Source organism: Chrysochloris asiatica, unplaced genomic scaffold (assembly GCF_000296735.1).
Source record: "Chrysochloris asiatica unplaced genomic scaffold, ChrAsi1.0 scaffold00005, whole genome shotgun sequence".
In the NCBI taxonomy this organism is placed as follows: domain Eukaryota; kingdom Metazoa; phylum Chordata; class Mammalia; order Afrosoricida; family Chrysochloridae; genus Chrysochloris; species Chrysochloris asiatica.
Window position 1 is genome coordinate 10,701,063 of NW_006408523.1, and position 12,052 is coordinate 10,713,114.

The following is a 12,052-nucleotide window of genomic DNA, read 5'->3' on the forward strand; positions in this document are numbered from 1 at the left end:
GGAGAAGGATATCATGTTTGTTAATGTGGAGGGTAGAGAAAAAGAGGAAGACCCCCAGCAAGATGGATTGGCAAAAGTGGCAGCATCAATGGGCTCAAGTGTGAGGTTGAGTAGTGAGGTTGGCCCAGGATCAGGCAGTGTTTCATTCTGCTGTGCATAAGGTCACTATGAGTCTGTACCAACTCGATGGCACCTAACAACAACAACATATCTGAATTCTAGATTCTAAATATCCCATTCTTCCAAATCCTCATCTCCACTCAGTTCTGGTTCAAGCCTCTTTGTAAGACAGCTTTATTCCAAGAGTCCTGCTGCATTAAAGTAGCACTGTGCTTATGAGTGGTGGGAGTCACTCACATACAGAGGATGGGTTTTCTTTGCAGTTATTTTTGCTTTTAAGGTTGAGATTTACTACTTTCTCTCAGATTCTATCATACTGCTGTTTGTCTCACTTCAAGATCTGTGATAGGCACAAGGTACTGAGAAAAATGCTCCCAGAGTATTAGCGCTTCACACTACAGAGTTGAGAGTAGCCTTTTAATTAAGGCAAAATCTTGTCTCCCTTTCCTTTCCTTATTATTATTATTACTTTATTTTAAAGGGAGCAATGAATATAACTTGTGGTGTGGTGCTATAGGATAAGCACTGCACTACTTATCACAAAAGGAGCTCTGGTAGCGTAGTGGTTACAAGTCGGGCTGGTAACCTTAAGGTCAGTAATTTGAAGCTCTCAGCTGTTCCATGGGAGAAAGATGAGGCTTTCTGCTCCTGTAAAGATTTATAGCCTCAGGCATGGGCAACTTAGACATTGGCTACCTAACATGGGGTGGGGAGGGGCACGTCTATAAAGGCATGAAGTGGCTGGCTTACAAGTTTACAAAAGGAAGTTTAGTTTCAGAGTGTGTGTGGAAAGGTAGAACCCCCACTGAATAATTTTCATCTTGTCTAGATGGGTCTGGTAAAAGGAGATGAGGTAAGTATCTTATTATTCAATAGTAATTGTTATCATGACTAATTCACAACTGTAAAGGTAGAACTTTTGTAACAAAAAGAGGGGAGTAGTTACTTTTACAGTCCAGGAACAGAGGACCCTAGGACCATCAAGGGAGAAGAGCACAGCAGAATGCAGGACCTTATCCAGAGAAGCAGGGACACCAGAGATGGAGGCAGAGATGAGAACATGGAAAGATAGAGCAGCTGAGGACTCTAGACTCATGGAAAGAGAAAGGCTGTGTGCTGGTAGCCAGGAGGCAGGCTTGTAGAATATGCCCTTTGGCTGTTTAAATTATTTTATGTTCCTGAGTGTTTTTGTGTACATAAAGCAACAACAACAACAGAGGGAATAGAAGCACATATTATTGAATGGTGATGCATGGAGGGGATTGGAATCATTGCAATGAAACAAAATACGATAGGATGAGTGTAAAACAAATGTTCTCCCATGTAAACTATCACTCAATTCACAATAAAAGCTTTAAAAAAAAGAAAGATCTACAACCTTGGAAACCCTATTAGCTACGAGACCCAACCACGGCACATAACCACCAACAACAACCACAAGGTTGCCGGTCAAACCCATCAGCCATTCGTCTGAAACCCTATAAAAGGCTGCTATGAGTTGGAACCGACTTAAAAACATTTTGTCTAAATGAAACTGATTTTCTTTTTCTGTGGTATTGTATGTTTCTATTAAGATTTTCCATGTATTCTTCATTCATTTTTAAAAAACTTTATGATAATTCACAGTGTTGATCTATTTTTTATCAAATCTTTCCCTGACTGTGAGTCATTTTAAGTTTTCTGCTATTATAATGCCTCTGCAGCACTGTGGGTTAATGTGCAGGATTGCAAAATCGGTTTGAACTGCAAGGTCAGTGGTTCAAGCTCATCAGCTGCTCCTCCGAAACCCTATACTGCGTCACTATGAGTCAGACTGACTTGAGGACTCTTAACAACAACAACAACAACAATCTTCTAGGTACACAGAGTCATTTCTTCTGGAGTCTTTTTGTAGAATAATTCCCAGGAGCAGGATTGCTGTATCAGAGAGAAACAGCATGTTCCACCACTTGACAGATGTGGGCTGGATGCTTTCCAGAAGATTCACCCAGCACATGGCTGTCTGCAGTACCTATCACCTCTTTCCCAGTAGGTAGTGGTGTTTCTCATCCTCATTTCCCGGAGTGATGGCTCCTTTGTGTCTTTACTGAGGGATCTTGACAGGATGGGTATTTTATGAGTATGATTCAGTGACCTATTGCATCAGTTAAATGTGCTATTCAATCAACTGTTCTCCTAGTTAGCAAAATTTGCCTGAGTAATTCTACAGGAATGTTTGTGTCTTGCTTCCAAGAAAACTTGCAGGTATTGGCAAAAGGCCAAGCAGTTCACAAGCCTAACCACAAATGTTGAGTCATGGTGGGATGGCACTTAGCAGTCTTTTATTTTTTATTTATTGAAATTTTGTGTTTGCTTCACCTTTTACCTGGAAGGTAGTGTGGGTAGGAATGCTTTGACCCTTGCTTTGGAGCCCAATTTCATATTGCAGGTTGGAGAAGAAGTGATGCTTAGCAGAGAGTATAGAAAACAAAAATATGTAAGTATATATGACTGAAAGGAACTAACTCATGGGATTAGTTGGTTTCTCACGAGAAAACCCATGAATCACCATCATAGTTCTTAATTTAAGCATCAAAATCAGCAACTATTTTGCTCTCTGTGGCCTTTGTATGGATTTCAGGGTTGGAAGTCACTAAAAGAGAGGGCCCCACACCCCTTGCCTGTATTTGAGTGCTTTCTACATCCAACCCACCCTTGAATGACTTTGAAGAAGGAAATTTGTTCCACCACTAAATGGCTCCAACACTAGAGACTGAGGCTGACTCACTTTCTCTAGGCTTCTCTGTGAGCTTTCCCTGGAAGCCATAGTAAATACAAGCCCAGTACTCCCTTCATCTGGCCCTTGTAGGTTTGAAGAGGGCCATATTGCCATGCTTCTTACTGTTGCATTCCATTGTCTGAGTCCTCTCTAAGATACAACTTTCTCTAGCTCCCAACTGTCCATTTTCCTGCTGTTTTTCAGTTAAGAAAATGAACGGAACAAACACCTTTCTGCCCCCATGAAAATGAAGAGCAGCTGAAGGACCTGTATCAGAACTAGTTTAAATTCCTGGGCAGCAAGTCTGCGTCCCTGGTGATGGTGGTAGTAAAAGAAGTATTTCCACAAGAAAAACAGAAACCTCAAGACCAAGTGTGGTAAACAGTAGAGCAATGCAAACATGATAAAAGACAACCAAACCTAAACCTACTGATATCGAGAATTTCAACTCATTGTTGTTGTTCAGTCCTGTCAAGTCAGTCCCGACTCATAACGACCCTGTGTAGGGTGTCCAAGGAGCAACTGGTGGATTTGAACTGCTGACTTTTTGTTTCACAGTCCAGTGCTGATCCTACAGTGTCACACCAGGAGTCCACCCTATATACATTTTCCAAGACTGTAAATCTTTTGGGGAACAGACAGACTCATCTTTCTCCCTGAAAGGAATGAACAGAAAAGAATAGGAATTAACAGAGAAGAATTCGACAAGAAAAGATCATGTGAAGAAAATGAGAAAAGCAAATAAAAACTAAGACATGAAAAAAAAATTACACAAATTGAATAAGAAAAATGTGAGAATAGGATAATTACAGAAAATGAAAAATAATTCTCTGTAGCGGACTCTTCATCAAATGTATGAGCCCTTGTTTTAAAGGCTACAGAACTGCACCCTACATCGTTCATGTCCTCAGTGTCTAGTAGGAAGCTAAGAAATTTGCATAAGTATAAATCAACCATATTTAGGAATTATGAAAAGTATGCCTAAGTTGACTGAGGATGGGAGAAAGGAAGCGTAAGGCTAAGAACGGAGTGGCACATTCACTAAGAGAGAAGATACAAGAAATTTAACTTCTGCAATCCCAAATGGTTAGGGCCCTAATTAGGGCCCTAATTACCTCAAATCATGCTCCTCCTGCCTTGATGCTACTTCTTGTACCCATAGCCACCGCCTGCACCTGCCTCTTCCCTTTGTCCCTGTTGTCTCAAGGACCAGATTCAGTACCACGGCATCCTTCAGCCTTCTGCTTATTATTAATCATTAGCTATGACTTGTCTCATTCTCTCTCAACTCCCTTAATAAAATACTCTATTCAAGATCCCTGGAGGCAAAGACCACACTTTGAACTTCTGCTATATTCCTTAACCTTTAATTATTGTTCTTATTGTTATAAAGTGTTGTGGAGTCAGTTCCGACCCATAGCAACCTTGTAAAGGGTTTCCAAGGAACAGCTGGTGGGTTTGAACTGTTGATTTTATGGTTCACAGTCCAATGCTGATCCTACAGAGCCAAACCTCACTCTTGTATTTTGTATCAGGGAGTCCTGGTGTAGGATAAGCACTTGACTGCAAGGTCGGTTTGTCTTGAGTTGTTTGTTCCTTGTTCTTGTGTTCCTCCCCAAATGGAAGATTCACTCCCAGCATACCAGGAGCAAAGCATGCACTAAGTCTACGTTTGCTTGTCTGTTGGTTGTGAGAAGTTTCAGAGTTTAACAGTGAGGAAGTAGAGGCAAGAGGCTTGTCAGTGAAGGGGTTCTTTTCCAGTTGTTCTTTGTCAATCTTTAGGAACTTCTTGATATCACTTAGGGCTTCTCTTTGTATATGTGACTTGAGAACTGTTTTATAAAATTGAGGAAACACTGCTTACTCTATTTATGGAAATTAATTGAAGGAATCACCAAACATTGGGCTGGGCAGGGTTTTAACATTCAGACCAGTGTGCTGTGAGCCATCTGTTTCTAAACAGTCTCTCCTCAGTTTAGTCTTTCTAATGCAAGCATTTGCCTTTTCTGCCCTTACCCCATCCCTGGGATTCTTTATTGTATTGTCACTGAGAATTCTAATTTCTAGGTCACAGAGGTCACAAATGTTTAGGGTGGACGTGAGCTCAGCAGCAAAACTAAACAGTCTCCTCTTCAAAATATCCCCAACCTGCAAACTTCGGGTCAGTGTTCAGTGCAGAGTGGATTGGCTAATTGAAGCCAGCTTCCATGACTCACTCTACATGGATTGTTTCTTTAGCATGTATCAGCCAACACCCAAACTTAGTGGCGACTACTGCAGAAATTACAAATGGACAGAAAGAAAGAGTGAAGAAGAGAAGATGCTAACACCTTCCTCACCTTCTCTGACTTGTTCTACAGGTGAATAACCCACTCCAGTTGAGTCGATTCCAACTAATAGCGACCCTCTAGAACAGAGTAGAGCAGCCCCTCAGGGTTGCCAAGGCTGTAGATCTTCCAGGATCAGACAGCCTCTTGTTTCTCCAGTGAAGCATTGATGGTTCAAACCTCCAATGTTTCAGTTAGCAGCCGAATGCTTTGGCAGCCCTTCTACAGATGAAATATGAAAGAGTAAAGGACATTTGGGAAATGAAACAATATGGGTTCTTCTCCTCACTCGTGGTGTAGTGTGAGACTTTAATTGGATCCACTGTTAGCTCAGAAGGTACTACTTTTGGGTGGTTCATCCTTTTGGGTGTTTTGAAATCCTTTTGAAGTTGGGTTTTAAAAATTCTAACCACAATTACAGAAGAAAAGAGCCAAGACAAATAGCATTGCAAGAACAGGATGACTTCCATATTTGCACACTTGCATGGTTTTGAATGTTAGGATGAAAATGTACAGCTGTTTGGGGTGTTGACCTGAAACAAAGGACAAGGCGCGTCTGCAGGACCCCTGCCTGGCTCCGCTTCACAACATTCCAGAACCCACGGGGAGCAGGGAGGTCTCAGCAAGTGGCTGGAGGTGGCCCCGGGAAGAGGGCCAGGCACCACTGTCCTGCCCACGAGCCTGGTCAGGATGGGAGGGAGGTAGGCCCTGCAATCAGTTTCAGATGCTTCTGGGACCCCCTCTGTTGCTGCCCCCCACCCCTGACAGTTCTGCTGTAAGAAGTGAAAGGCTGTGAAAACTGTCAACATTTACGTGAGATTAATCATTTAATTTGCTCTCATTAGCAATCGGTGAACCCCAATAAGATACCATCACACCCTACCAGATTAGTAAAGCTTGAAAGCATGACGACACCCAGTGTTGGAGAGGTTGTGGAGTGACAAGGGTTCACGCACTGCTGAAGACGGCTATCATCTATCTAACTACTTAGGAAGACCCTTTAGCATTCCCTAGTAACGTTGAAGACGTGTACACTGTAAGACTCAGAGTCCCTCCTCAGACATGTATGAGAATATTCATGGCAGTCTTCTTACCATAGTCACAAACTAGAACCAGCACATGTGGTCATGAACAGAGGGGTTAAGTAAATTGTGAGATGTCACACAAGTTTACAAATCTTACAGCGAGGTACAAAAGAGTACATACAGTTTCGTTCCATTTGATTACAAATAGGTAAAAAGTAAATTCTTACTTAGGAATGTAATCATAGATAGAAAATCCTAAAAGTAAAGAAATGTTTATTACAAAAGAAGGAAACGATCATTAGGAAGAGGTAGTGGCTTTGTAGCTATGTCTTAACTGTATGCAGGGCTGGATTAACCAGTCGTTGTTAAGTGCTGTTGAGTCAGTTCCAACCCATAGTAACCCTGTATAAGATTTCCAAGGAGCAGCTGGTGAAATTGAACCGCTGACCTTGCAGATCAAACTAACTTTGCAGTCCAGCATATTAACCTACAGCGCCTCACTAGGACTCCATGGCTCTTATGGTTTGCAGTAAGCAAGGTCCACAGGAGCTTAATTGTGCTTACTCACTGATCTGTGGTGAGCAATTTCATCTAGGTTTGACCACATTAAAGATGTGGTAAATCTCAGGTGACATTGTTCACTATACGGTAGAAGTTAAAGTTAGGCACAATGAATCCCATGTGGACCTTGCTTACTTATATATTTTAGCTTTCTCTCACACAAAATTAAACAGAATATGATTTTAAAAAATGAAGTTTCCCAATTATTGTAAATTGTACTTGCCTTTCATGAGTGATTTCTTTTAAAAATTCTTTCAACACCATCTTCTTTCTGCATCTCCCTCCCACCTCACGGTCCACCCTCACATTACCACAGAGTGGTCTCTCTCTCTGTATGAACTAGAGTAGCCCAAACAGCTACATAAACCTTGAGACAATTCTTTATTTTCTTCAGCAGCTTGGGTGTGAACAGTAGTGGAGGTGAGGGTCAAATTTGCATTCTCTCTCAACATCTTAGGTGACCAGTTAGGACTGCCTTTGAAGTCTGGGAAGTAAAGAAGTTAGATCAAATACTGGAGGAGGAGTTAACATGCTGGGCTGCTAACCAAAAGGTTGGAAGTTTGGGTCCACCCCAAGGCACCCCGGAAGAAAGGTGTGGTGAACTGTACAGTTTATAAGTATTGTTACTAGGGTTCCAGTTTATACATGCATGGGTTTATGTTAAATAAAACATGTACATATGTGTCTCTGTGATCAGTGGATGGCTGCAGAAACGTTTTCTCAGTAATACACTTGTCTTCATTTTGTGAGGGCGCCTTAAAAAAAAAAAAAAAAAAAAGGATACTTCTTATGGGAAAAAAAACTATTATGAGGTCAGAGTTAATATCAAATTTTTAATAAAACTCAAGCAGACCTCTTCTCAAATCATTGAAGCTTTGCAACAAGTTTCCTGGGCTGCTGCTGCACATAAAACAACAGTTTTCAGGTGGATCAAAAAAGTCCAGAAAGACCTTAAAGATGAGCCAAGAGAGGGAAGACTGCCAGTGTGGAAGAATGAAGAAACTGTCTGGTGGAAGAGGACTGGAGAGGGATCTCTGATGCGATCGCTTCTGAAGCAGGATCTCACATGGTTTGGTATTTCCAGTTTTAAGCAAAAACCTTGGCCTCTGCATGCTTTCAGCTCCATGGGCAGCAAAAGCATAGCGTGAAGGTCAGCGAGCTCAAAGAGCTGATCTTTTGCATCAGTCGTTTCTGCAAGACTGAAGCTAATGAAGAGTTTTACAGAATGAATCATAACTGGGACAAGTCTTAGAGTTACCAATAGAATCCAGAGAGCAAGGTCCAATGAAAACAATGGCTTCTGAGGGGATCTGCTGCGCCAGTTAAATTCAAAGCAGAGAATTACGGTAACAATTCTTAGAATCCCAAAGGACACAGGGCAACCACAGTGGCCTAGTGGAAGAAGTTTTAAGAAAAGTTGAAAACCACATTGGTGAGAAAAAGGCCAAGAAAGCTTTGCCGTAGAATTGTTTTCCATCAAGACAATGCACCTGCTCATTCTTGGAGGGTAGCAATGACTGTCCTATGGGAAATTAATTGGGAAACCTTACCCCATCTACCCTGCAGCCCTCTCCTGCCCCTCAGACTTTCCCACACTCAAAGAACATTGAAAAGGAATAACTATTTTAGTCCCTTGAGGATGCCAAATTTGGCATTTTGATGTGGTGTAACTCAAAAAGTGCAGAATCCTTTGGGACATTGTTAGAGAACTGGCCACATGGCCTTAAACAGTGGACAGACCTAGATGGAGGATATGTTAAGCAATAAATAGCTACACAATTTGACTGTTGTTGTTGTTAACTGCAGTCAAGCGGGTTCCGACTCATGGTGACCCTATACAGGGTTTTCCTATAGGATAAGAAAGCCTCAACTTTCTCCCACAGAGCAGCTGGCTGGCTTGACCGCAGACCTTGTAGTTTGCAGTCCAGTGCTTATCGTGTGGAGCTACCATACTCCCCTCACAATTTAATATCTTTGCTTAATAAAGGGGCTTATGATTTGCAGCGATACTTTGTGACTTTCCTTGTATGTCTGGAAAACAATCATTGGAAACCCCATGGGGCATAGTTCTACTCTGAAAAACACAGGGGTCCATGAGTCCAGTGGAACTGGGTTTGTTTGTTTGCTTACAGAGGAGGAGGATTAGCAGAGGGAGTAGTTCTCCAAGACGAGGGGCTGGAGGGCAGTGATTCCTCCCCAGACTTGGGGTCTGGATGAAGCTGTGACTGGAAGGGAGGGATGGATGAAGGTTTCCTGTCCCCTCCTCAACACACACACACACCCTCTTAAGCAGGCTTCAAGGAAAGGCAAAGCATTTGCCCTATAACCCAATGTAAAGAAACACTAATCCACTTGTCCGAGCCTGTTCAGAAGCCTGGTGCCCGGTAACTGTGCCCTGGAGTGTGGGCAGAGCTGAGTGTTTCCAGAGGAGCTCATCTCTGGCTGGGTGAGGGTGAGGGGGCCAGAGATGCTTTCTCTCACTGGGCTAGAAGCTATCTGTCCCCACTCTACGCTTTGTCTGCAAAAGGGACCACTTAGGGAACAAGAATCGGAGCTGCAGACTCCACGGTCACTTTGTGAAGATGGAGGGGAAATATGACAAGGTCTGACAGTTAGTGTCCACGTTGAACACGTCCTCAGACGGGGTGTAGCCTGAGGTGAGCTGACACCATGCACAAGTCATTCATGGTTCCCTGTCTCATCCCAGCAGGGGTTTGAGGGAGAGGCTGAGTAAAGAATGGGGCAACTAACACAGACTGAGGCCATTCACACTCCTAATGTGAAGTCCCAACAATTTGCCTCTTGCGTTCTAATTTACCCTTGCAAGGTCTAAGGCCCCACCTGTGCAAGCAAACCCATGGTTCTGAGCCAGATTCAATCAAGAACAGCTAAGCAAGGCTGAACTTGCCAGTGGGTAAATCCAGAAGAGCAGTTTTCCTGTTGTTTCCAGCAGTTTTAGGCAAACAGACAAGGGGAGGTGCCCCTCCCCCTCCACCCTTTCCCTTCCACAGTCTAGGTTCTGTGTTTGGTTGTCTGGTGAAGCTAGGGCGAAGACAGTGGAGGTTTGTTCCTCAAAGCAGAGAGGAATTGATTACAGGAATAGAAAAGGAGACTTTGTCTTTGAGCATTTCACAGAGTCATTCCTTTTCAAGATCTCTTTATGTATCCTTATAGTTTTGTGTAGCAAAATTCGATCAAAATATTGTTTTGGGAGGGTTTTGGGGGGTTATATTCTTAAGAATATAACCTGGTGTGGCCCTGTGGGCTAATGCGTCAGACTGCAAAGTCGTTTGAACTGTAAGGTCGGTGGTTCAAATTCACCAGCTGCTCCTTGGAAATCCTATATAGGATCGCTATGGGTTGGAAGCTCTGGTAGCGTAGTGGCTACGAATCGGGCTGCGAACCTTAAGGTCAGCGGTTCGAAACTACCAGCTGCTCCGCGGGAGAAAGATGAGGCTTTCTACTCCCATAAAGATTTACACCCTCGGAAACCCTGTACAGGGTAGCTATGGGTCGGAACCGACTCGACGGCACTTAACAACAACAACAACATGGGTTGGAATTGACTCGATGGCACTTAACAACAACAATTCTTAAGAAGTTAGGATAAAATGGTAATCATTAGAATTGCATTTCCAATAACTTGTCTCTGCCCTGCCTTTAGGAGGGAGTAGTGGACCCCGGTGACCTGGACCTTGTCATGTCAGATGGACTCGGACTGCGGTATGCCTTCATTGGGCCCTTCGAGACAATGCATCTCAATGCTGAAGGTATGGTGTCTTCCATCTGGGGCTACGATGAGAAGCCAGAGCTTCATGGGTTTGTAAACAGACCCAACAAGTGGATGGAAGAATAGCATGGATAGAAGATAGTGGCAAGCCCTGTAACTCCTGCCCATGAGCTCTGAGCTCAAGGGTAAACCAGCCAGGGAGCAGGAAGAAGGGTTAGAGAGGCGGGGGCAGGTGGTGTGTTGGAGCGTTCTCTGCACACTGTGCAGTCTGGTAGAGAAGGCAGTGTGTTTGCCCGGAATGAGGATGCTGAAATTTTCAGACTTACAGCGGCAAGAAAATAAACCAATGAAATTGGGGACTTCACCCACCTGAACCTCTGCTGGACATGTCTTCTGTCTCCAGATGCACGGCTTCTAAGCTGTGATTTGCTGTGTGCCGGTTTCCCTTTCAAGAGGATGAGGAAGCTATGAGGGATGTGTTTCCGAGGTGAAGGGACTGAAAGGCATGGTTGGCAGGGCAGGGCAGAAGGGCATTGGTAGGGCAGAAAAATGCACTTCAAAAGGTTTTGGGGATAGTGAGCTCATGAGCCCATGATCTGGTAACTCTAACAGAAAGATAAGGATGAGAAGTTTCCAAGAATGAAACTCTTACCAGACAAATTTTAAGTGATCCAAAAGAAAACATCATATTTGAAAAGCAAGCAAGCACTAAACCTATGCCAAATTAAAACAAAACAAAATAAAAAGCCATATTAAAAAAGCTGGAAGGATTTACCACCAAATGTGGTCATCACTTGGTATAAAATTATAAGTAGCCTTCATTTCCTTTTTGTGTGTCATAAATTTCTAACATGAATATATACTACATTATTAATAGTACTAAGTTTCAAACACGTGTAGAGAAGAGAAAAAATACAGTGCATTCAGTTCCAGAGTCCTTGCTGAAGAGGAGTCCTGGTGGTACAAATGGTTAAGCACTCAGCTGCTAACCAAAAAGTTGGCAGTTCAAACCTACCCAGCTGCTCCCTGAGAGAAAGGCTGAGTGATCTGCTTTTAGAAAGATTACAGTGAAGAAAACCCTTTTACTCTGTTACATGGGGTAGCCATGAGTCCAAATTGATTTTATGGCATCTAACAAGTAGTAAACTAGAGCTTTTCCAAAGGACGGTGACCACAGTGGGGTGTGTGTGTGTGTGTGTGTGTGTGTGTGTGTGTGTGTCCATCTGTCCGTGTCTCCTGTTGGGGTGGAGCCAGAAAGCATTACTGGAAATAGAAGGTAATAAGGTGAAATAATTTTCTAGTACTTGGAGCTGATGTCCAAGAACACCAACATTGTGAAAGAACAAGTTGAACAGGTAACAACAGCTGGCGGAGCACCTGTCAGGAGAACAGCTGGCGGAGCACCTGTCAGGAGAACAGCTGGCGGAGCACCTGTCAGGAGAACAGCTGGCGGAGCACCTGTCAGGAGAACAGCTGGTGGAGCACCTCTCAGGAGAACAGCTGGTGGAGCACCTGTCAGGAGAACAGCTGG

General features: G+C 43.3%; 1 protein-coding gene across 1 annotated transcript in view; it reads left to right on the top strand.

The window, feature by feature from the left end:
• Nucleotides 1-12,052, top strand: part of CRYL1 (crystallin, lambda 1) — a 158,189-nt gene that overhangs the window by 138,453 nt on the left and 7,684 nt on the right. The window contains exon 5 of the mRNA XM_006832056.1: nucleotides 10,456-10,561. Coding sequence (XP_006832119.1) covers nucleotides 10,456-10,561 — 106 coding nt within the window. The remainder of the gene's footprint in view (nucleotides 1-10,455; nucleotides 10,562-12,052) is intronic.